The sequence below is a fragment of the Cornus florida genome, unplaced genomic scaffold (assembly GCF_030987335.1).
Source record: "Cornus florida cultivar Cherokee Brave unplaced genomic scaffold, ASM3098733v1 CherokeeBrave_3.0.0_Hap2_Chr03, whole genome shotgun sequence".
Lineage (NCBI taxonomy): Eukaryota > Viridiplantae > Streptophyta > Magnoliopsida > Cornales > Cornaceae > Cornus > Cornus florida.
Window position 1 is genome coordinate 7,119,614 of NW_026775573.1, and position 26,007 is coordinate 7,145,620.

Genomic DNA, 26,007 nt, shown 5'->3' on the forward strand with positions numbered 1-26,007 from the left:
AAAAACAAATTTTCATAAGCTTTGGTAAACAGCGTCACTCACTCTCGCAGACCAGGTTCAGACTTTGGAACACCACTTCGGATTTCTCAACACACGGTACTTACCACCGGTCATCACCACCACCACCATCACCATCACCATCACACACACTCTCTCTATAACCACAATTACACATATATATATACACTTTCTCTCTCTAGAATCGCAGCCAAACCATGGCGGAATTCATGGACCTGGAGACCCAAGACGCCGTGCGAATGCCGTGGAACGTCCTCCCCGGCACCAAGGCAGAGGCGGCCAACTGCGTCGTCCCGATCGCCTCCATCTACACCCCTCTCAAACCCTTCCCCTCCATGCCCATCCTCCCCTACTCACCTCTTCGTTGCCGGAACTGCCGATCCGTCCTCAACCCCTTCTCCATAGTCGACTTCGTCTCCAAGATCTGGATCTGCCCCTTTTGCCTCAATCGCAACCACTTCCCGCCGCACTACCACTCCATCTCCGACGACAACCTCCCGGCCGAGCTCTTTCCCCAATACACCACCATCGAATACGAATCCCCCTCCGAGAAATCCACTGTCCCGCCCGTCTTCTTGTTCGTCGTCGATACGTGTATGATCGAGGAGGAGATTGGGTTTCTCAAGTCGGCGTTGTCGCAAGCGGTGGGGTTGGTGCCGGAGAATGCGCTTGTCGGGTTGATCACTTTTGGGACTTTTGTGTCCGTTCATGAATTGGGGTACGGACAGATCCCAAAGGTTTATGTGTTTAGAGGGAAGGAGGTGACCAAGGATCAAGTGTTGGAACAGATGAATTTCTTCATGAAGAAGCCGAAGCCGACTACCGGAGTGATTGCCGGCGTGAGGGACGGGCTCTCTCAAGAGAGTATTTCAAGGTTCTTGCTGCCCGCGTCTGAGTGCGAGTTCACCCTCAATTCGGTATAGTCATTAACTGTAATTTAGTACATATGCATATGTTTGAGTATATACTTAATTATGCTATGTTTGAGTCTTGAAAAAATGGGAACTGTGAAACGCCACATTGATGTGGATATGGTGCTCCTTTGTCTTAATAAAGTTTATCGAGGTGAACATATTTGTTAGAATACAAAATGTATGTGAATGGTTTCAGTTGGGTTGGATTGTCAAAAACGGGGTTCTTTCCATCCTTATATGTGGGATTGTCATTTGCTTCCTCCTTAAAAATTAAAGCAGTTTGGGATGTTTAGACAGGTTCGAGCAGAGTTAGTAGGATGCAAAAAGAAAACGCCTGTCTTGGGGGTATCTTAACTTTTATTAAGATCACATTTCTATTACACTTCGTGTCAATCTTTACTTTCCTCGCGTCAGCAGCAAAGTAAAGCCAGTTTTATAGAAAGGAATGCAAGATGAGTTTATAGATCACTTAGTTATTTGGAGAATAATCTATTCTATAATGGCAACAAGGGTTTGGAAATGAGATGATAAGAGTGTTCATTCAATCTATAATGAGAGAGTAGTTATGGTTTGGATTGCATATATATAAAAATATGTATATATGTATGTATGTATATGCGATGGAGCATGATAGTTTTTGTTGGACAATGGTGGCCTTTAAAGAATGGAAGGTTTCAGTTTAAGGTTTTTTTGTTACATTTGAGATTTTCATCCTTAGAAAAGGGCATATGGGTTCTATAACTCCCTCAAAGGTGGCATTTTTTTTGCTTAGTCAATAGCTCCTAAGAATTAGAAACTGAATAGATGGATGTCATCTATTTTGTTTTATTTGTCTAATTGGTATTTTGTTTGTCTTTTGTATATTTTTTAAGGTACTAGAAGAGCTTCAGAAAGATTCCTGGCCAGTTGCAGCTGATCAAAGGGCAACAAGGTGCACTGGTGCAGCATTGAGTTTAGCTGCACATTTGTTGGGAGCATGTGTTCCAGGTTCTGGGGCTAGAATTATGGCCTTTATTGGGGGGCCATCAACAGAAGGGCCTGGCGCTGTAAGTCTTTCTCCAATCTTGAAATCTTCTCAATTAATGTAGTCAATCAATTAATTATTTAATTTATGTATCTCCAACACTTGTTGTTCTGTATTGTTAATCATGCAAGAATATGAAAAGTAAGCATTGAATGAAATAGAGGCAACATAATATAAGAATGATAAATAGGATCAATAATAGAGAAAATATAGCGATATAAACTGACAACATACCAGTAGAAGCTCTGGGAACTTTAGGAAAAGTAGGTTCTGAATAATTAACAAATTTACAACGATAAGCAAAAATATTGGTAATTATAGAGGGAACTTAAATGAGTCCTACAATGGAATTACGGGAAAATTTAATAGAACATAGATTAGAAATGAAACCACATTTTCTGAAAACCAATTTGGATTATGCCAGGTAGATCTGCTAAGAAGGTCATTTTTGTAAGTAGGCAATTGATAGAAGAATGAAGAAGCAAACAAACAGTTTTGCACCTGGTTTTCTTATACTTTGAGAAGGCATGTGATAGAGTACCGAGGGATATAATTTGGTGGGCTTTAGAAAAAAAAAAAAAAATCAGTTCTTTTAGATCTTATAATTGTTATCAAGGATAAACAAGACAAAGGCTTGAGTTCTACCATTGGTGGAGAAACTAATGATTTCTCCTTAAAAAGGAGACTACACCAAGGATCCGTATTTAGTCCATACATATATGCACATAATGCAATAGTTTTAGATTCAATAATGAAAGATACATGAGAAGACATTCCATGGTGCAAGTTACTGATGACATAGTGTTTCTAAAGAATATTGGAAACACAATTAGAAATCTGGAAAATGCATTAGAAACAAAAATGTTAAGAATTAATAAGACTAAATACAAAATGTAAATTTAATAAAGTCTCTAATAGGTAATAATACAACAGTACTAATCATAGATCACTGGATTACTTAAAATAATTATTTTCAGTACTTAGGATCAGTACTACTACGACTACAAAAAAGGGAAAAGTAGATGATGATATTACTAACAAAATTAGAGTAGGATCGACAAAATGAAGATGGGTTAGTGGTATCCTCTGTAATAAAAAAATACCAAATAAGTTAGAAGGGAAAATTTATAGGATGGTCAGTAGGCCAACTATTTTATATTGCCAAAGTGTTGGGTGTTAAAAAGAAACAAGAACAATGTATTCATGTTACTAACAAGAGACAGCGAAGCCGATCAAAACTAATGTGGGATGAAATAATTAAAATTTGGTTTAAAAAAAATTATATGGAAGAGGTGACTTGGTGTATAATAGAATAGAATGGAAAAAGAAAATTTGTGTGGCCAATTCCATTCGTGTAAGGTAAATGTAAGGATGATGATGATGAAACACTGAATGAAAGGATTTACTTAACTTTATTATTAAATATAACTCTAAAGGAGGCAGTTGGAGGCCATCTATTATGTTTGATTGAAGTTCTGTTTGAAATTTAATTCACATGATTACGTCACAAAGTTGTCAAAATACAAACTTTCTGTCCTTGCTATACTAAGGTGCCCTTTGACTGGTTGTGCTTGTTCTGCTTATAAACCCCATAGCATTACTTTCTTCCGAGCTCTGAAAAACCAGCTTCGGAGGAAAAAGAACTCTTGTTTTGTTCATTTTCTAGCTCAAATGAGACTGGAAGTAATGGATTAAAGTCATCAACTCCCTTAAGACTGTTCATTATATCATTTGCCAAGTAATATACCACTGCTTGAAAGCATTAAAGAGATGGCCAAAGACCAAAGGCATCCTCGATGGTGTCAGTATCATTATGCTTATTTGTCAGCTGAATTTGTTGTTTGTCTAGTAATATACCACTGCTTTTACTATTTTGGTTTACAAGTTCAAATTTACTGATATTTCCAGATTAAACATTTCATGAAGGAACTAGTTATAGGAAGTATTAACAGTAGCTTTTCAGCTGAACGTGTCGTCAAACCTATTAGCAAGAAGGGTTTTCCTCTTTGTCCCAATTTTTTCAACTAGCAGCTTGAAAGTGCTGATTATTTCTCCACTCTGTAGAACGGTTTCACTTCATCTCTGTTCTTACTGTGGTTTTTCACATGTCCCCATCACTAGAACGGCCATTCTTGTTGATAAATGGAAAGCATGGAATTACCGAATTTCTTAGGCCCCTTGATCATTAGGAGAGAGAAAAGCCATAGCCTGGATCGTTGTACAATTGGGTGTGAGTGTAGATAGCAGGCTATAATATTTATTTACGATCAGTTCCAGTACCTTCTTATTGAATTTTTATATGAAATTTACAATTGTAGCTGGTGTTTCTGCTGAGTGTTTCTTTTAAAATTATGCAGATTGTGTCTAAAAAACTATCTGAACCTATACGTTCTCACAAGGACCTGGATAAAGATTCTGCTCCTTATTATCACAAAGCTGTAAAGTTCTATGAAGGACTTTCAAAGCAGCTTGTACATCAAGGACACGTACTTGATCTCTTTGCTTGTGCACTTGACCAGGTAATTTGTTTCTTCTTCTGCTCAGTAGTAAGTAATTGATCAATTAGTATATTTCCGTAGATCTTTTTTCCATATGTTTATATCTTTGATTAAATTTTATGGTTGATGGATGATGATTATGTGGTTAATATACTATCCATGTTATTTAACTTTTTGTTCGCTAAATCTCTGCCGCTTCTGTCTGAGCTTCTTCTTCTTGTTCTTCTTTCCCTCTTATGATAGGAAAGCAGTAAGCTATTCACAAAAACATCCATTATTACCCCTAAGGGGATTTGAATCCTTGCCTTCCATTTGGAAGGAGGAGGCTCGGTGTTACTTTTTGAGCTTTCTTGCATATTGCTTCTTCTTCTTCTTCTTCTTCTTCTTTTTTTTTTAGTTATAAAATGTATTCATATCCACCAGAAAAAGTCTGCCGTTGGATTCACCATACATTTTATTTACCATGAGGTCCATGATCTCATATTCTTACATAGAGGCCTTTTTAGTAATGTTCTCTTTATGGTAATTGGTAAACAAGTATTTTACACTGAAAAAGTCACATCCCCACAACTCAATACACACATCTAGTGTGGAGAAGATAGAGTTCTGCAAGGAAAGGTGAGAATCCTCGTACTTTTTTTTTCCTAGTTGGGACTCACACACACTGCCTCCACTGAGGTTCGAACCCCTGACCTCCCTTTGGGAAGTAGGAGCCTTGTACCGCTAGGCCACAGGCCTGTTGGTAGAATCCTTGTCTTTTCTAGTGGGAGAGAGAACTCTATCTTCTGCATTCTAGATCTGTATATTGGGTTGTGGGGATGTGCACTTTTCAGTGTAAAATACTTGTTTATCATAAAGAGTCTATCATAATTTTTGCAACATTACTAAAAGCACCTCTACGCAAGAATATGATATCATGGAAAAGAAAATATATGCTCAATCCAATGGCAGACTTTTTTTCTGGTGGGTAGGAAATTAGGAATACTTTTTATTAACTTAAAAAAAAAAAGAAGAAGCGGGGTACAAAAATATACAAGAAAGCTAAAAAACTACCACCGAGCCTCCCCCTTCTATGTGTAAGGGTCAAGGATTCAAATCCCATTTGGGGCAATAATGAGTGTTTGTGTGAGTAGCTTACTGCTTACCCATCAGAAAAGGGAAAAAGAAGAAGCAGCTGCTCAGACGGAAGCGGCAGAGGGAGGCTATTCTCACTAACTGGTTTGTCCTGGAGTCCACACTTCCTGATGTGGCGAGTGCTCTTAAAAAATTGGATAAGGTGTCGTACTGTTCTTAAGCAAAAGGGTAGATAATGAGACACTTCAGTTGGTACTGGCTTTCACTTAAGTTTTTGTTTTGTGTAATGTTTTTCAAAAAGGACACAGTACTAAGGTAAGCTTTGTACCTGTACCACTGATTCCAGCACCCGGAATTTATGGAGTTTTACGTCAACTATTGGCTTCCTAGTGTTGAGCGAAGACTTTGCTGTGTTCTGGAATTAATTTTCATGTTGATCTACACAATTGGTTTTTGGCTATGATAGCAAATAGTTGGCTTGGGTTGATACCAAATCTGACAATCTATTTGTTTGTTTGCTTCTAATATTTATGTAACATTGCTAATATATACGGTAGCTTGTATTTTTGTTTGTCACTTTATGTGACTGAGGAATGAACCTATGTTTCTTTTCCTTGACGCTTTGTTCTTAGGTTGGGGTTGCTGAACTTAAAGTGGCAGTTGAACGAACTGGAGGGCTTGTTGTGCTTGCTGAAAGTTTTGGCCATTCAGTTTTCAAGGATTCTCTTAAACATATTTTCCAGTCTGATGACCATGATCTTGGTCTATCATCAAAGTGAGTTTTGGTGGAAGTGTTGTTTATTTTCTAGTATGATTTAGTAAATAAATTAGGAATTGTTGACCAGTTTTAAATTGTTTGTTACATGTGTAATTCTTAATCTGATCCATGGGATTCTTAGCCTCCTCTGATTGGTGAAAATATTTGGCCTCGTGAAAGCAGACAGGTTAGACTTGTCACTTTTGAGGAACTAAAGAAGAAGGCAGTGGCCAAGAAAGGCAGCTGCGATTAACTTCCATAATTACATTATCATTGCATCTGCTAAAAGCTGTGATTAACTTCCCTAGTTACCTTATTGTTGTGTTTGCTAAAATCTTATATCATGTGTTCTTTCTTCATCATCTGCTACTCCAATCTCAATTTGTGCTATAACCCTAATTGTCCTTAACATATGCACAGTTCATCTTGTCGTCAAAACAAATGGTCCAGCACTCGTTTCATCCATTTATTGATTTTAAATTATAATCTCCATGTCATATATCTTCTTGTCATTTACAACAGTTGCTGCCGAGATTATTGATTAACTTCGCTAGTTACCTTATTGTTGTGTTTGCTAAAATCTTATATCATGCGTTCTTTCTTCATCATCTGCTACTTCAATCTCAATTTGTGCTATAACCCTAATTGTCCTTAACATATGCACAGTTCATCTTGTCGTCAAAACAAATGGTCCAGCGCTCATTTCATCCATTTATTGATTTTAAAATATAATCTCCATGTCATTTATCTTCTTATCATTTACAACAGTTGCTGCCGAGTTTTTTTAGAATTTAGATGTGGAACCATCTTCATAAGATCTCATGCTTTCTCAAGTATGAAAATATGTACTGATGAGTCAAGTGTTTATGTAAATATACAATTCATCATTATAATTTTCTTCGGTAAGTTTGCGTTTGGTTTCATTCAGAACAACTTGTGCTGTACTTGTATATGTTGATTTGTTCATCCAAAACTCTTGCATTTCTTTCAGCTGAGCTGAGTTGTTGTCATGTTCTGCAACTCTACGATTATTTTTATTAATTAATTTTCATTTTTACTTTTGAAACTTTATGAAGTGGTATATTTGAGGTGAACTGTTCAAAGGATATTAAAATTCAGGGTGTCATCGGTCCTTGTGCATCCCTTGAAAAGGTATAAACCAAGGTTTTTGAAGATTTCTATTTTCTGGTTGCTGTATTTTAGATGCTTACTAGTTTGTGGTTTTGTGCAGAAAGGTCCTTTGTGCTCTGAAAATGTTGTCGGTCAGGGTAATACTACGGCATGGAAGATGTGTGGCCTTGACAAAGCTACATCTCTATGCTTAATATTTGATATTGTGAAAAAGGAGACCCCTGAGGGCATTGGTCAATCAGCAAACAATCAGTTTTATTTCCAATTTTTAACATAGTATGAACTTCCTGCTTGGGCTTTCTTTTGAGAAATTAATTATCAGCCTCTTCCTCAATATGGAAGTCTGACCTGTTACAGATTTTTTTGCTCCAGTTATCAGCATAATAGTGGACAAATGAGACTTCGTGCTACTACCCTTTCTAGAAGATGGGTTGCCGGTCCTGGGAGCACACAGGCAAGCTCTATTGTTCAATATTTGTTTTATTTTTTCTAATTTTCTTTTTTTGGCGATACACAAGAAGCTATGCTGTTATATTCTTTGATCTGATGACTGGTGTCTTTATTTATAAGCAAATGCTTTATTTATTGGAACTGTTCATCTATCAAAATGATTGCTGTGTGCATAGAAAACTATAAGATATAGCAACAAAAATAATGACGATATATACAGCATGGCTCTAGACACATCATATTTTTTGACGTTTTCCTTTAGTTTACTATGTTGTCCCATGAAAAAACAAGGGAACGATTTTGTGTCTAATGTGTTACGGGGTATTTCATGTGGAAGCTGCACTATTCTGAGGGTGTGATTGATTTGGTTCTTGGTGTCTGATGTTGATTTCTTGGTGTCTGATGTTGATTAGAGGTATTTCACACGGTGACATAAAAATGTGAAAGGGTGTAAGTTGTAATATTTCAGGCAGTGATTCGGTGTCACAAATAACTGTTTATGATTCAGTTACAAAACATAATTAGTGGTGTACCTAACATCTTATATTTATATTTTAACCTACAAATATGCGAAGCCTTTGGGGAGGGAGATTTGTGGAGTGGACTGCTTTGGATGCTATTGGCTCCTCGGGGGGCATCTTGATCATGTGGGATAACAGATGGGTGTCTAAGGTGGATTCTCAGGTTGGGAGTTTCTCTGTTTCGTGCGTTCTTTCTTTGGTGGAGGACGGTGTTCATTGGGTATTTTCTGGTGTGTATGGTCCTACGGAGGACAGTGAGCGCCATTTGCTTTGGGAGGAGTTGGGGAAAATCAGAAGTCGATGGTTGTTGCCTTGGTGTGTTGGAGGGTATTTCAATGTTGTTCGCTCTCCGTTTAAGAGGTCAATGGGGGGAAGGTGGATGTCAGACATGGAGGCTTTCTCGGAGTTTATTGATGAGTCTAGGCTGGTGGATTTGCCTTTGGTTGGAGGGCCGTTTACTTGGTCTAGTGGCCGCTCGCTCCCCCCCTACTCTTTCTCAGCTTGATAGATTTCTTGTGTCTGGGGAGTGGGAAGAGAGGTTTTTTGATGTTGTGCAGGCTATATTGGCTCATCCTATCTCTGACCATGTTCTGTAGATGTTGGATTGTGGCGGGTTGCGAAGTAGACGCTCTCCGTTCAGATTCGAAAATATGTGGCTTCGGGCTGAGGGTTTTCTGGAGAGGGTCCGACTTTGGTGGGAGGGGTACGGAGTGGTTGGCACCCCAAGTCATGTGCTTGCAGGCAGTTTGCGTCTCATAAAGGAGAATCTCAAGACTTGGAACAAAGAGGTCTTCAGGAATTTGGAATGGAGGAAGAATCGGGTTCTTGCTGAGATTGCTGTTATTGACTGGATGGAGGGTCAAGGGGTTCTGATAGACTCTTTGAAGGTTAGGAGGGCGGAGTATCTGGCGGAATTTGCTAAGATTGCAATCATGGAGGAGATCTCGTGGAGGCAAAATTCTAGAGCTTTGTGGCTTAAGGAGGGGGATAGAAACACAAATTTTTTCCATAGATTGGCCAATGCTCATAAAAGGGGCAATCATATTGGGAGGATTCGGGTGGAGGGGGAAATTTTTTGTACGGAGGAGGAGATCTGCAAAGGTTTTTCAGAGTTTTTTGAGGGGTTCACAGAGACTGTTGAGTGGAAACCTTTGTTAGAAGGGCTTCAGTTTGCTTCTATTTCTAGTGAGGAGTGCTCGGGGTTGGAGATGCCTTTTCTGAAGAGGAAGTTCTGATTGCCCTGAAGAGTTGTAATGGGGATAAAGTCCCAGGTCCAAATGGATTTACCATGAGATTTCTTCTGGAGTGCTGTGAGGTGGTTAAAGGGGAGGTGATGGGTACTTTCCATGCTCGGGGCTCTTTTGAGAAGAGCTTGAATGCCACGTTCATTGCTCTCATTCTGAAAGAGAGAGAGGGGAGGGGGGGGGGGGGGGGGGGGACACTTTTGTATTTCCAGTGCTCCTTTTTCGATTCATGTGAATGGAGCTATTTTGGGCTTTTTCGCTAGCTCGAGGGGCTTGAGAAGGGGGGATCCTCTCTCCCCCTTCTTGTTTCTGTTTGTGATGGAGGCCTTTAGTAGATTGATGAGAAGGGCTGTTGAGTTGGGCTTTTTGAGAGGCTTTCGGGTGGGTAGGGATGTTGATTGCTAGTTGGAGATTTCACATTTAATGTTTGCAGATGACACTTTAGTTCTTTGTGATGCGAATGTGTCCTAAATTAGATATCTGAGATGCATTCTGTTTTGGTTCCAAGTTGTCTTCGGCCTTGAGGTGAATGTCGGTAAGAGTGTTTTGGTGCCGGTTGGGGAGGTCCCTGAGATTGAGGCGTTTGCTGACATTTTTGGTTGCCGTACTGGCTCCTTTTCCATCTCTTACTTAGTTTTGCCTTTGCGAGCTCCTTTGAGGTGTGTTGGGGGTTTGGGACCCAATGGTGGATAGGTTTGAGAAGAGATTGGCAGGCTGGAAGAAGCAGTATCTTTCCAAGGGAGGCAGGGTCACTTTGATTAAGAGCACTCTCTCACGCCTTTCCACTTATTTCATCTCGTTTTTTTAGATTCACTCTTCAGTTGCGGAGAGGATTGAGAGGTTGCAGCGAAATTTTCTGTTGGGGGCTAGAGGAGAAGAGTTCAAGTATCATTTGGTGCGCTGGGAGCATGTTTGCAGGCCAGTTCGGAATGGTGGTCTGTGGCTCCGTAGACTGGTGCCTTTTAATAAGGCCCTCCTTGGGAAATGGTTGTGGAGGTTTGGTATGGAGAGACACTGGCTTTGGAGGAGGGTAGTGGCTAGCCGTTTTGGGAAGATGAGAGGAGGGTGGTGTTCTCTGGAGGTGCGTGGTCCTCGGGGAGTGGGGGTTTGGAATTTTATTCGGAAGGGGTGAGATGACTTTTCCAAATATATTCGGTTTCAACTCAGGGATGGGAGGAGGATTAGTTTTTGGGAGGATGTTTGGTGTGGGGATGTTCCTCTCGCTCTCGCTTTTCCTCAGCTTTTCAAGATTGCTTCAGATAGGTAGGCCATGGTGTTCAACTGTTATCACCTTGATAGTGGGAGATTGGTATGGGATGTTCGATTCGGGCGATTGTTTCAGGATTGGGAGATTGAGGAGGCCATTCGTTTCTTAGAGTAGTTGTATCGTCAGAGGATTGTGGTTGAGGATTCGGATAGTTGAACTTGGGTTGCCAACTCTCAGGGGCGTTTTGGGGTGAGGTCTTTCTTCAGGTGTCTCTCGGTTGATCCTGGAGTTCGTTTTCCTTGGAAGTCTGTTTGGCGCTCTAAGGCTCCTCTCAAGGTGGCTTTCTTTGCGTGGACCTCTGTTCTGGGGAGGATCTTAACCCAGGATAACTTGAGAAGGAGAAATCAGGTGGTAGTCAATTGTTGCTATATGTGTCTTCGAGAGGAGGAAACAGTGGATCACCTTCTCATTCATTGCCCTTTGGCTAGAGAGTGCTGGGATTTGATGATTGGCTTATTTGGGCTTCTCTGGGTTATGCCTGGATCTGCTAGAGGGTTGATTGAGGCGTGAAGAGGTTGCCCTGTGGGGGTTCACATTCAGGATGCATGAAGGGCTATACCGCTCTGTGTGTGGTGGTGTATTTGGCTTGAGAGGAATAGGAGATATTTTGAAGGGAAGGAGATGTTGATTTCAATGCTTAAATCTCGATTATTTTCACTCTTTTTTGTTGGGTTTTAGGGAGAGATCATAGATCTTTAGAGGAAATTGTAGACTTTTTGGCCTCTCTGAAAGCCTAGAGGCCCTTTGTGGTCTTCTGTATTTCCTTTTGTTTCCGCTCCCTTTTTGAGCACTTCAATAAAATTTTGCTTATCAAAAAAAAAAAAAAAATACGTCATCTCCTGGACAAGGTGTATAAACATGATAGAGAAACCAACTAGGTGTATAAAGAGTTCTTCTGTCTGTTTGGCAAACTATTTGCTTAAGCTCTTCTGCTACTGAAATAACTATTTTGCCCTTAACTAGATGTGTTTTTTTTTCCTGTGTTTTGCAACATAATTGTTTTTATACAACTATTTCTAAACATCATATAAATGATCCATTCACTATAATCAAATTTAATCCAACGTGTCATACATAAAAATAGTACAACATGATTTAAAAAGTCTCAAATTCAATTCAACATCATTGAATGGGAAAGTTATTACACCAATGTAAATTACCAAATTTTACAATATTTATTTTTATAAGAAAATAAAGAAGAATGATCATAAAATCATTGCATGGCAACTCAGCAAAACATCTTCAATTGCTACCTGTACATCAGTACATGGACATAAATTTTTTTTGTTAGTAAAAAAAAACACTATTTACCACAACATAATATAACATTTAGGAGACCAATGGGCATTAGCCCAGACCATATAAACTCTCCTCTCCAAATGGAGAGGTTGAGTGATGGAGCTTCGCTGGGGCATAATATATAGTGGATATTTTGTGCATCCTTGAACTTTCGGGGGGAAAAAAAAAATATATTGGGAGAAAAAGAAGACGAAGAAAAGTTATGCCAAACGATTCCGTATTTTATTAACTCAGTAGATATAATGGAAGTAGATTTTGCTCTTTGGAGCACAATGGCATATAAAATTTTATAGACCAATAAGAGATGAACTCATAAACACCTTGAAATTCTTTAATGCTTGAAGTGTTGCATCCAAAAGCATGTGAAATCTGTCAAATAATTTTTAGATAAAGATCATATACCTTGTCTAACAGTTTCCCTCTCAACCCAATTACCTTTTTATGGCTCCAATTTTGCATAAAATTAAGACATGCATTCCTATCTATGTTGACTATGTATAGCAATTGTCATGCTTCACCAATTTGGATGAAATCATCACAAATTCCACATTACTTGAAAAGAATTGACAAATTGATAGAAATTTTTGTCATTCTACCTTTTTAGAGCAGAGTTTTAGCCAGATGTAACAAACATAACAAATAAAGCGTTATGTGAGATTCAAATGGAAATAATTTTGCTCATTGAAACCAATTGTCAGTAGTTCTAATCAACCCTAAATTGTATACCGATAAAAAACATACACACGATAATTTATATATATATATATATATATATATATTATATGCTCAAACAGAGGGAGTCTTATCATCAAAATCAACTTCAAACTTGAAACCCAATTACAAAATCACAAAAAAAAAAAAAAAAAAAATAAATAAATAAAAGCAAGGGTACGCTTGGAATTTTATAAGTTTCATTAAAACGCCTAAACCTCTTCCCGTGTGTTTCAGAAGAGCGTTTTGGAGAAGCTAGTACCTATTGAGCTAGTACCCCCTAGCTTCTCCAAAACGCTCTTCATTTTTGGAAAGACTTGTGGTGTGGTGATCAGGTGCTGTCTCTTTACTTTCCTCGCCTCTTCAGTATTGCCAAGAACAAGCATGCTTATGTAGTTGATTGTTATCATCTTGATAGCAGTGGAGTTACGTGGGATGTGCGTTTTAGGTGCTCTTTTCAGGATTGGGAGATGACAGAAGTATGTGCTTTTCTGGATTTGTTGTATAGACAGAAGAATGTTGGCAGAGGTTGTGATGATATTCTGTGGGTCCCTTCCTCTCATGGTCAATTTGGAGTACGATCCATGTTCTTGTGTTTGTCCAACTTCGCTGGCCAAGATTTTCCATGGAAGTCTATTTGGCACTCTAAAGCTCCTCGTAGAGTTGCATTCTTTGTTTAGACTGCCACCTGGGGAAAGATTTTGATATTGGATAATTTGAAAAAGAGAGGTAATACCATTGTTAACTGGTGTTGCTTATGTAAAGCAGACGGTGAGTCCGTGGATCACATTCTTATGCATTGTCTCGTGGCGTATGATTGTTGGAATCTTTATCTTCAGTATTTTTGGCGTTCAGTGGGTGATGCCTAAGCACTCTATTCAATTAATCAACACACGGAGAAAATGCCCAGTTAAAGGTCATGCGTGTGATTTTTGGAGGATTGTCCCATTGTGTTTGGTGGTGTATCTGGAGAGAGAGAAATAACAGAAATTTTGAAGGGAAGGAATCGACTATAGCTAATTTAAAATCTCATATTCTCCGTTCTCTTTTCTGTTATGTAAGAGGAAGCACTTGCTCCTCGATTGCTGATTTATTTGACCTTTTGGACTCTATTGGTCCTTAGGGTTTTCGTTCGTGTGTTAGGGATGTGTTCTCCTCTTGAACACTTTCTAATATATTTTTCTTATCAAAAAAAAAAAAAAAAAAAAAAACCTCAAAGCTCTTCTTAAAAACATGCCAAACACTATTCAAAACAGCTTTTGAGCCCCAAAAGTTAAAAGCAGCGTTTGAAAAGCCAATCCAAACAGGGCCTTAGTCAAGAAGTCTGCTTCGCTATCAACAAACTCGTAGATCCAAGAAAACACGCAGAGTGGTTGACATCTCAACTTTGCATAGCATAGTGATTATAATACCAATTACGCATTTTATTCTTGGTCGCTAACCATTAATAATGCATCAATCCCACTACGGAGAAATTGCTCACTTCTAAAATGATGTTTTTAAGATCTTCAAAGGCACTTCACATCACTGCTTCACTAGTATCTCCATAACCATATGTATAATAAACTGTGCCCATATAAGATTCGTATTTGCATACAACTGCTTTTCTCAGTGGCGTATAATACTCATCTTATGAAACCTTTGTATTTAGTCTAGCACCATTTTTATTTTTTATTTTTATGACCATACACTTTTTCTTCAATAATTTAGCATAGAAAAACATCTTATAGTTTAATGGATTTCCCTAAATTGTAGACAATGAATAATAAGCAATCATATAGAGGTGGAAATGAAGTAAGGTTTTGAAAATTAGTTCTACTTTCTATTGTGCCAAAAGGGGTTGCAGACCAGAAGGAACTTGAAAATTAGTTCTACTTTCTATCGTGCCAAAAGGGGTTGCAGACCAGAAGGAACTATTTAAAGCATGCTTTGGTAGGAAGATTTGATCTCTTTGTAGGATTGATTATGGTTGAGCAACAAGAGCAGTAAGGTCTCTATAGGGATTAGGGTGTCAGAGCTTCCTGATTCTTTATTGCATTCAGACTCCCAGCTGAGGATAAGGCTGAGACAAGGAGAGCATTGAGGATTAGTGAGAGGAAGATGTGTGAGGCAATGCTGCTCTTGGATGTGTGTTCCTCTAGGTTGGGGTGTTTACTGTTCAGTTGTCATGAAAAGGGTTGGGAGATGGGGATATCCATTGTGGGTCTCCCCTGGCATGTGTGAGTCTTTGTGTTCTTCCAAGCAATAGATGACTTGTGTGGAGGTTTCATGAGGGTGGTAGAAGAGGAAGGTTTGTCTGGTGGTTGGAGGTGGAGCTAAGTTTCCATTTTCACTTTGGTTGCAGATGGTATAACTTGCTACTAAGTTAAGTAGTTGCTGGAGATGGTTAAATGGAATGGCAACCAATGAAGCTTGAGAGTAGAAATGTCTCTTTTTCTAGAGTTGTAGAACCAGGAGGGGAATTTACTCAGACCGAGGCAGGTTATTATGTGTGCATGACTCAACTGGCTGGGTAGGGTGGACTTTGTATTAGAGATAAGGGAGCGGGGTGGGCACATGGTAGGAAAGTGGAGAAAAACATGAACAGGAGAGTTTGAATTTTGAAACAATAAAAAATCACACACATGGTTGATTTAAGGAGGCACATGGTTACAATGAGTTTAAAGGCTTGAGGCAGGATGACGACTTCGAGTATGGACTATGGAGGCCTATGGTTCAAACAGGCGGGGCAAACTAGTTCATTTTTATGAGTTATAAGAAGGGGGTAGCAATTGGGTACTAGGTCAACTAGAGAGATTTCTAGGCCTATAATCCTGCTGAAACTTCTAAAAGCAAAGAACTAAGGAAGAAGCTCAGACATTAAGATGTTCACATGTTTGGGTTCCATAGTGCAAGCCGCTGGATTGTAAGGATGAACAGTCAAATGAAAGGTGATGGATTAGGTGGTTCTGGCTGCAGTCTCAAGACACAATTATGCCGGAGTTACCTCAAAAGGGAAGGGGCTAGTTGGGCCTTGAAGGAATCAATCAGGGGAGGAGGAAATGCATATCCACAGGTGACCATCGGCTGTGCACACAAGTCTCACATTGCATGGGTGGAATTGGATTTTGAAGGAATTTTTTAGATAGGAGCTTGCCGGTCATGATGATGAGGCCTCTCCAAGTAGGTTGTGCTCAGGGAGATTTAATAGTGATGGACTGGGAGGGGGGCCATAAGGAAGGGTTGGAGGGGTGATTAAATAATGTTGGGTTTAAGGCGATGGGCATGGATTAGAACAAGGCTGAAAATTAAACTTAAGGAGGGTATCAGTTTGGAGATGACTGGGGACCACCTTTTTAAAATTTTTTTTAGCTTAGGATTAAGTTTCCAATTTTTTTATTTTAACGTTACATTAGGGATGGGTATTGTGCCATGGGGTTGGTACTTGAGGGCATATACCCACTGGCATCCAAAAGTTTCTTTTGCATGAAAGTGATGCAGTTTATTTTTAGGTTATATATTTCCTTTCATTTTATTATCTCATAAGGGTCATCCTAAGAAGTCAAAGACTGTTCACTAAACATAGGGTGAGAGAAACTGCTGACTAAGAGGCCAAAAAGGATGAGGTTTGTCTTACCTTACAGGTATGAAATGATGTGACCTCTCCAGCCAACTGCACAGACAATAGCCAAGGCTGCATATGTGTATCTCCTTACTTCTTTTACAGCAAGGCCAGTGAAAATGCAATGAAAAAATGATGGTGAACAGCATTGCTTCGTGATATTTATTATTTGCCTTTATTGCACACCTGAATTTGAAGTGTAATAATTTGTGTAAAATAAGAAAAATCATGATTATTTTAAAGGAGACTGACTTTATATGTTGGCACTTGCGCTCCAGATTAATTATTGGTTATTGCAGACCAAGATTGAGAGAATTTTGCGCTGTTCCATAAAACTGAAAATTTATTATCCAAAGGTTTTTGTACTCAGAATTTCTGAAGATTTCAAGCACTGGATTCATAGAACTGACAATTGATTGATAAATTTGCAAATGAAGATTGAATTTTAATATTCCCTTGTATTCACTTATAAGTCAGGTCTCTCTGACTTAAAATCCAGAACCCTTATTGGGTGGGATTTTTTTCTTTGCGATGACTAATATTATGTTATGTAGTGCAGTGGCCAGAGAAAATTGTTCTCTTAATTGGGATATAGATCAGGACCTTGTATATTCCTTAGTCTTGAAACTCATGTTATAATTTTGAAGTATGGTACCCAAATTGTCCAATTTCTAGGTAGATCAGTCTGGCAAAATCTCAGAGACAGTGAGTAGATAGATATTTACTACTTATAATTGTTTTGATTCCTTTATATCCTTGCTTTATGTTATTGTGTGACCTGTGCACTGTTTAAAATATTTGTTTTCTTAATTTCGAGTTCCCTCTTACAATGCTGTAATTATATAAAGACTACATATTTTTATGCTGGCTTTAAATTTTTTTTTGAATATTAATTGTTGCTTAAAATTGCAATAAAGTTAATGATTTTCTGTTATTTATCATAGGACTTAATTGCTGGATTTGACCAAGAAGCAGCTGCTGTAGTCCTGGCACGGCTAGTTTCTTTCAAAATGGAAGCTGAGGTAATAGCCTTAAGTAACATAGCTCTCTTAATTTCATTGAGACATCTTCTGTTTGTATTTGGTTTTGGATTAGTGATAATGAATAGCGTGCCTAACTTTTTCCTTTTACAAAATCTCTCTCTCTCCCCTAAGGATTACTAGATTACAGGTCTAATAAACTTGGGAGTACAAAAACCTTACTTTTAATAGACAATAAAATTCGACATTTTGAGGAGAAGTGGAATATGCTTCCTATTTGATGTTGTATATACAAGTTAGAGGTGGAAACAGTTGATTGTTTTTCCATTCATAGCAGGGTCACCTGGGAATTATGGAGTATGTCACTTTCCCTTTTTTAGAGACTGTTGGTTTACGTGAGTTGATCATTTTTCCATTCATAGCCGGGTTACCCGGGAATTATGGAGTATGTCACTTTCCCTTTTTTAGAAACTGTTGGTTGATGCTCCATTCGGTTTCTAAGGTGATGCAAAGGTAGAGGAGTCAGACTGTGCCCTTATGTTTTGAGTAGGTAGGGGTGAGGGGTCTTGATTTGTGGTTTGGAAAGGAAGCTCTTGAATAGAGCTGTAAATGAGCCTAGCCGAGCCGAGCATGAAGGTGTTCAGTCTCGGCTCGACGTAGCTGTGTTAGTGTTTGAGCTTGGCTTGAGCTTGATCGAGCCTACCTCAACCATGATCGAGCCCGGCTCGACATCAATTAGCCAAGCTCGAGCTCGGCTTGACAAGCTCGTGTGACCATCAATACTCCATGTCTATGTACACGCACATAGTTAGGGCATGTATTAATATATACACGCACACAGGTACCCAAGTGGCGGGAGAAGAATCACTTGATTTTCTATCTAGGGCATATATATATACACACACGCACACAATTAGGGCATGTATATTAATACATATATACACGCACGCAGGTACCTAAGTGGTTGAAGAAGAATCAGTTGATTTCCGATCTAGGGCATGTGTACACGCACACAGGTACCTAAGTGGTTGAAAAAGAATCACTTCATTTCCGATCTCTGCCATTTTCAACTTCTTTGCTCAATAAAAAAAACATCAAATTCCATTCTTGATATGAAAAGAGAACTAAGATTAGTTTCAGATGAGAGAGAGAACAACTTGGCCCTTGGACAATGGAGTTCTGCAGTTGTGACGTTGCCGATCTGTGCAGTTGTGATGTTGCCAATCTTTCCGCAGCTGGTAGCTAGGGCTATTGGTTGTGAGTCTCAAGAATTAGATATGAAAAGAATAGGGTTATATTTTGGGGGCATATGGGCTTGGTTCTTTTAAAATGATAATGGGTTGGATTTTATATTGTTTAAAAGAGAGAGAAATTATTTTATGTATTGTGTTGGGCCGGGAATTATTTATAAGTATCTAGTTTGGCCCTTTTATGTGGCCTGAACTAATATGATGTGGATTCAGAAGGAAGAGTGTATATATATATATGAGCTTAAAACGAGCTAGTTCACGAACACGTTCACGAACAAATGAGCCGAGTATTGAGGTGTTTGAGATTGGCCTGTTTAATAAACGAGCCTAAGAATTTTGTTTGACCTTGGTTCGTTTATTAATCAAATGAACACGAACCCTTAGCGGGCTGAGCTCGAACTGTTCGCCGAACGTTTAGTTCATTTACAGCCCTACTCTTGAACACTTCTTTTGTGAAAGAAGATTGTGTTGGGTGGTGTGGGGTATTACAGGAGGTCCTTCTCAGGTTTGATGATGTCAGGCTAAGTTTAGGCGTTCTTTTGCATCTAATAATGACCCAAAACACTGCCTGGAGGAGAGGGGAGCAGGGAACTGAGGGAAGTAGTTTCAATTATTGTGCATTTAATTGGAAAATTTGTGAAGGGAGGAACGGGGGGCCTTCTAATTCTCTTAGGGTCTAATGAATCTGTTTCGTAGAGAAGTGGAAGAGAAAATTATCTACTGTTGTTGATAATGTACAAGGGTCACAAAAATACTGTTGTTTATAGATGTACAACAGTCACATAAGACTAGTCCGAAGGTACAGATCGTACTTCTCATGACTTCTACACGTGTTATACTAATGTGTCTGGATAATGTTACAAGGCTACACAGTATGGCCTCAAGATACACCTTGTGAATCATTTTAAGCTGTCTTGATGGTCAATAGTTAATATTTTCATTTAAATGTTCCTTCAACTTCCACAAAGCCTCTAAGATTAATAAAAAGTTCACAGGAACCAATGTTAATTATAACATGTAATTTTGATGTTCTCTTTGCTAGTAATTTCTTTGTTATTTAGCTGTATTTCTTCTGTACTTTCCAACATGCATCTTTTGCCTTGCCATTTCCTTGTAGAAGTTTTGCATGTTGATTCCAAAATTGAGCTTTAATGGTCTCTCTGTTGCTTTACCCCCGTTCTTAAAGTGGCAAATAATTGGTCACTGGATATGAAGAAGTTACATAATCAATTGAATCTGTTCTGTTTCTCTGACTGCTACCTTCCACAACCATTTTCTTGTATCTTGTTGAGAATAAAATTATTCAAGTGTAGCATGATTAGAGGCATTGTGCTGTTTAATTTTCTTTTAAAAGGAATCAGATTTATAGTGAACCGTTACATAATCAATTGAATCTGTTTTATTTATCTGACTGCTACCTTCTACAGCCATTTTCTTGTATCTTGTTGAGAATAAAATTATTCCAGTGTAGCATGATTAGAGGCATTGTGCTGTTTAATTTTCTTTTTGGTTTTTTCTTACCATTCCACTTTATCTTTTAGTCTTTGTCTGGTGTTAGAATCTCCTCTCTGTTCATACCTATTTCGGATATAATTTCTTTTCCCCAATTGCTCCTTGCGACGGTTCTAAACAGTGTTGTTAAAGGCGCGCCTAGGCTCTAGGTGTAGGTCTAGCGCCTATTGTCCTCCCAGGCTCGCTGATGTTTACTAGTCGCGCGCCTTGGTTATGCCTCGTCCTGTTTGTCAGGCGCACCTCAGTGATTTTTTTTAAAAAGCTATGATTATTCTATTTCTTAAGTCAAAAAGGGTACTTTTGGCAACTTAATAAACAAATAAGAAATCCCCGCGTATGAGAGAAGAAATTTTTGTTCAAAAGAATAAACAAAGAAGAAAACCCAAGAATCAAAGTGTCAACTGAACAGAGAGAGAGAGAGAGAGAGAGAGAGAGAGAGTGAGACGAACAATGAAGCCCTAGTTGCAGAGTTGAGCGACAAAGGCACGTCAGTTCTTTCTTGTTCTTCTCCTCTACTCCCCTCTTGTTATCTTTGTTTACATCTCTCTCTCTTTGTCTAGTTCTCCTCTCTGAGTCTTTTATTTTGTTTCCTTAACACTTTCTCTCTCTTCAGTTACTTCTTCTGTCTTTGCGTCTTTTTTTGTTAGCTCTGTTTTTTCTTTTCTTGTTAGCAGTTTTTTTTATTTATTTTATTTATTTTTTTAAACAGATTTATTTATTTTTGTGCTCTGTTTTGCCATTAAAAAAAACAAAGTCTGCTTTGCCTTTCAAGAAAACAAATTTGTGCTATGTTTTATGGTTGTTGGATGCTTGTTTAGTTGATGGATTACTTTATATTTGATATTAATTTTTAGAATATTGGTATGACTTATGAGATATGAATGTTTTTATGGTAGTTTAAATTTTCAATTGCACGCCTCACTTCACTCAGGCGCGCGTCTCGTGCCTAGTCTCCAAAGGACCTCTTGCGCCTTGGTGCGCCTTAGGCCTTTAATAACACTGGTTCTAAATATTAACATTCTGTAATGATTTGATGTACCGTTGTGAATAAAAATTACTACTTAAATAGTCTGGATCTGACTCGGTAAATTAAGGACCATATGGGCCAAAATCAGTAGATACTCGGGATGACTTGCCTAATCGGTATGATATTAACCAATCATGTAACAAAGGGGATTCTTATTTGTACAAATGGTACTTCGAACTTGGAACGAGCATGACGAAATTAACGATACTTCTTTATCTTTTGAGTTGTTTTGCCGGATCGGCCGCTCAAGGTCTTTGGTCTCTACCCGGACCCGATGAAAAAAATGGGATCACTTCTTATGGACTCGTTGAGAATGATTCTGATTTAGTTCATGGCCTATTAGAAGTCGAAGGTGCTCTGGTGGGATCCTCACGGACAGAAAAATATTGCAGTCAGTTTGATAATGATCGAGTGATGTTGCTTCTTCGGCCCGAATCAAGGAATCCCTTAGATATGATGAAAAATGGATCTTGTTCTATCCTTGATTAGAGATTTCTGTATGAAAAAGACGAATCGGAGTTTGAAGAAGGGGAAGGAGAAGGAGCCCTCAACCCGCAATAGATAGAGGAGGATTTATTCAATCACAGAGTTTGGACACGGGGACGTAAAAAAGGGGTACTTTTTAGCGATTCGGCCCAATCCTTGTTTCGGCTGGCAGACATGTTTCTGCTTTATTTTTTAACATCTCTTGAAAGCAGCCTTATGTCAATTCTACGATCAATCAAAATCTTAGTTCTGTGAATCAAACATAAAAAAAATGCAGGACCTTGGCTTAGATCATTGATCAAAACACTCCAACCTTTCAACTAATCCTACCTTTCAACTAATCCTCAAGTCATTGTCGTTTTCCCGTTAAAGTGTTGTTTGATGCTAAATCTATAAATATTACACCAGTTTTCCAATCTGTCATGTTTCTGATCTATCATTTTTGCAATTATTTCAAATTTTCTTCAAAGGGTAAGTCTTTAACACTTTTATATTATCATATATTCATGCAAATAATAATTTCCTTATTTTATTTGGTACTTGTTTATGTTTTTAATATTTGAGACTTTGGGTACATCTAGAGTAATAAATTAAGTGAAAACTCCAAAGTATCATGTTTAAACTACTGATAGCGGCTTAAAATAAATGTATAGCCAAAACTCGGATTAGATCACCTTTAAATATTCATCAAAATCCACTCAAAATCAGTACAAACCAATATTTATTAGATTTTAGAGTTAAAAATTCTGTATTACCTTTTTTGGGTCATGGTGTGCAAGGCTTTTCAGAACTATTGCATTGGTGGAGCTGGGAGCCCACAAGGAAGGTGGGGCAATGTGGAGCTTGACGAGTTTCTGACCCTCTCCTGGGCTTTAATTGGGACACGCTCACTTCTCTCTCCTTAATTTCTCACCTGGGTTCTAATCGAGATGAACTCACTTCTCTTCCCTTAACATCTGGTACCATTGACTGGCTAGATCATAGTGCTCCTAGAGGCTTAAATATAGAGGATAAAAAATTCCACTATCAAGTACTAGTATCAGTTTCGGGCCTCCTCTTACAGCTGAAAAGCCGTTGTTTGCCCTTGAAAGCTTATAGAAACAAGCGAGGTATTTGACCGTGGTTTTCCATATCTTTACATGATGCCAGTTACACCCCGCATCCCTTTCACCATGACCATGTCTGTGACTTAATTCCTTGCACCTTGCTAATTTACGATTCATTTTAGTTTTATGATTTAATTAAGCTCCACACACCACAATCACTAAACTGACACAGGTTCCAGTGAGCAGTGACGCTGTCGTTGGAGCTCAATCTACGCTGCTGAGCATTTTGGTATATTTGACACATGGCAATTTTAATATAGGTGTCCTTGTTACATAGTTTTCACATGATTAGTTGGCTTAGTGTAATATGTGTCTGGTTCAGTAGAAAATAAATGTGACTTCACTAGTTCTTGTGTATTTTCATATTTCTTGTGCATATTACTAACAGAATGTTGCAACCAGGCTGAATTTGACCCTATAAGATGGCTGGATAAATTATTAATACATTTATGTTCCCGGTTTGGAGACTACCAGAAGGATAGCCCATCTTCTTTCAGCTTATCTCCACGGTTCTCTATATTTCCTCAGTTTATATTTCATTTACGCCGCTGTCAATTTGTGCAGGTACATATTATACTTTATCAGTTAAAGTCTGATTTTTATGGAGTTCACTTGTTCAATTATGAATAATTTGACAGCTTTTATCTTTTTTAGCTTCAACTCTAGTATTTTCATTTGTTTGGTTCAGGTTTTTAACAATAGCCCAGATGAGACGGCATATTTTAGGATGATTCTGAACCGTGAAAATGTTGCCAATTCAGTTGTGATGATTCAGCCATCACTTATTTCTTACTCCTTTCATTCTGGTCCAGAACCAGCTCTCCTTGATGTTGCTGCCATTGCTGCTGATAGAATTCTACTTCTGGACTCTTATTTTACCATTGTTGTATTTCATGGATCGACAGTTGCTCAGTGGCGAAATGCCGGATACCATAATCAACCTGAACACGAGGTCTGTTTGGAAGCTGAACTTATAACTGGTAGTAAAAGCATGATCTTCTTTTGTCTTTGTATGAGGTTGGTGTATTCTTTGTGGATGCAAAGTCATAGCTGATAAACTGAATTACCTTCCAACTTGACTGAGAGATAATAGTCTTGTATAGGGGAGAATTCTTGAAGCTTCATCATCATCCTTGCCTTTATCCCAAACAACTTGGGTTGGCCATATGAATTATCTTTTTTCATTCTATTCTATTATATGTCATGTCTCCACTAATATTTAATCTTTTGAAGTCTTGTTATTTTTAATTTTGTTGCTAAGGCTTCCTTAGAAGCTCCCATTTGGACTATGTATCCGCAAACAATATGGACCATGGAATGTCTTCTCGCGTATATCTATTTATTTCATCTAACACTATACTCTATAGTAAATAAGTATGAGTGAAGGACTAATCCTTGGTGAAGTCCCACTTTTATAGAAAAATCATTAGTTTCTCCACATATAGTATGAACTCTATTCTTTGTCTCATCATACATATCCTTGTTTAAAGGGACTAGTTTTCTTTGCAACACCTACCAAATTACTTCTCTTGGTACTTATCATATGCCTTCTCTTAGTCAATAAAAATCATATGCATATTTTTCCCCTTCAATAATTTTCTTTCAACTACCTATTTAATTAAATGGCCTCCATAGCAAAACTTATTTTCTTATTCCCTTTAATTGACTCACTCGTCACAATTCTAATATGCTTGCAGGTATTTGCCCAGTTACTGAAAGCACCTCGAGATGATGCCGATGCAATCATTAAGGAAAGATTTCCAGTACCTCGTTTGGTCATTTGTGATCAACATGGTTCCCAGGTCATCCTCTCTATACTTTTGCATTAACACATGTAGAAACAAATTTAGCTGCAGTTGTGGGTAACATGAGTCGTGTTTTATCCTCGATGCCTTAAAAAAATTGTCTATATATGTATGTATGGATTTCTCTGGCTTTTAGGTGTGACCCTTATCATTAGATGTAAATTGCTTCAAATTGGTAGATGCTTTTTGGCAACTCAGGAACCCAGTCCGTGCATAAAGCCGCCTGACTAATTTTTTCTTAGTTTATTTGGTTCCGCCATGTCTTCAAAATAAGGCATGAAGGCTGCTCTTCTGCAAATCAATAGGAAATTTTCTTTCACAAACTAGATAGGGGGAGGCAACTGATTCTCGCTGAATCAGATTTGTTTGATTCCCTAATGGTACCTTAACCAGTCTCTAAAACTAGGACTCACCTCTGGAATATGAGTTTGCTACTTCATTTTTGTTGCTTTAGCTAGAAATCATTGCAAAACACTAATTGCAGCAGACCTATGAACTATGAAGTCATTTCTTGGTTCCCAATTGAGTTAATTATGGGTGGAATATTCTTTTGTGTCGTTCTTATGTTATTGGCTCCAAATGGTTCTCTTTTAAGTACAATGTTTCAGTTGTTACTTTGCTCCCAAATCACAGCAAATGATTAGTCCAACTGTCTGGAATATGTTTTTCTATAATTGTTCTTGAATTTATGCAGGCCCGTTTTCTGTTGGCCAAATTGAACCCTTCTGCGACATACAATTCTGCGTCTCCTGCTTCTGGAGGGGATATCATCTTTACAGATGATGTCAGTTTTGAGGTCTTCTTGGATCATCTTCAGCGGTTAGCTGTTCAATAATTTCTTAAATCATTTTCAGAAATTAGCAGTTAAATAGAATATACGACCCGACTTTCTCCAATTTTGTAAAATCAATTTCTGAGTCGATTGTACAGTAGTAATGCATGTGATCTTCTCTTATATCTGTGAGCTCTCTCATCTTGGCGTAGTTATTTAAAGCTTGTAATGCATTTTTGGTAATCTCAATAATATTGTGTGGTACATTATTCATGAATTCACTCAATGTGAAATTATTTGTCACCCAGAAAAAAAACTCATTGTGCTTGCTTTCTCCCTCCCTTCTCGGTGTTACGTATCCGAATCACAAAGCTTTTCACGAGGTAAGCTTGCTTCTTATTGGAGCCTCTTGGTTGCGTTCAATGGTGCATTTCCCACTGTGAGTTGGGTTCTCACCATTCGCATTTTCCGTAGCCTTTTGGTTGAAGATTATAATTTAGTTTACCATCATATTGTATGGGCATCCCGAGAAAAAGCTTGTCAAATTGTATTAATATAGT

At 38.3% G+C, this 26,007-nt stretch overlaps 1 protein-coding gene across 1 annotated transcript; it reads left to right on the forward strand.

Moving 5' to 3' along the window:
- On the forward strand, positions 1-25,724 carry LOC132299248 (protein transport protein SEC23 C). The gene is made up of 12 exons (XM_059795757.1): positions 1-935; positions 1,805-1,978; positions 4,314-4,475; positions 6,161-6,303; positions 7,362-7,437; positions 7,517-7,692; positions 7,789-7,870; positions 17,454-17,531; positions 23,273-23,434; positions 23,559-23,822; positions 24,568-24,672; positions 25,370-25,724. The coding sequence occupies exons 1-12, from the start codon at positions 216-218 to the stop codon at positions 25,508-25,510; spliced, it is 2,283 nt and encodes a 760-aa protein (XP_059651740.1). The 5' UTR covers positions 1-215; the 3' UTR covers positions 25,511-25,724.
- Positions 25,725-26,007: the final 283 nt, after the last annotated feature.

Excerpts from the sequence above, each read along its gene's own strand:
- LOC132299248 (XM_059795757.1), top strand. The coding sequence starts at position 216 with ATGGCGGAATTCATGGACCTGGAGACCCAAGACGCCGTGCGAATGCCG. Across the intron at positions 936-1,804 it reads GCGAGTTCACCCTCAATTCG|GTACTAGAAGAGCTTCAGAA; the intron begins GTATAGTCATTA and ends ATATTTTTTAAG. Across the intron at positions 4,476-6,160 it reads TTGCTTGTGCACTTGACCAG|GTTGGGGTTGCTGAACTTAA; the intron begins GTAATTTGTTTC and ends CTTTGTTCTTAG.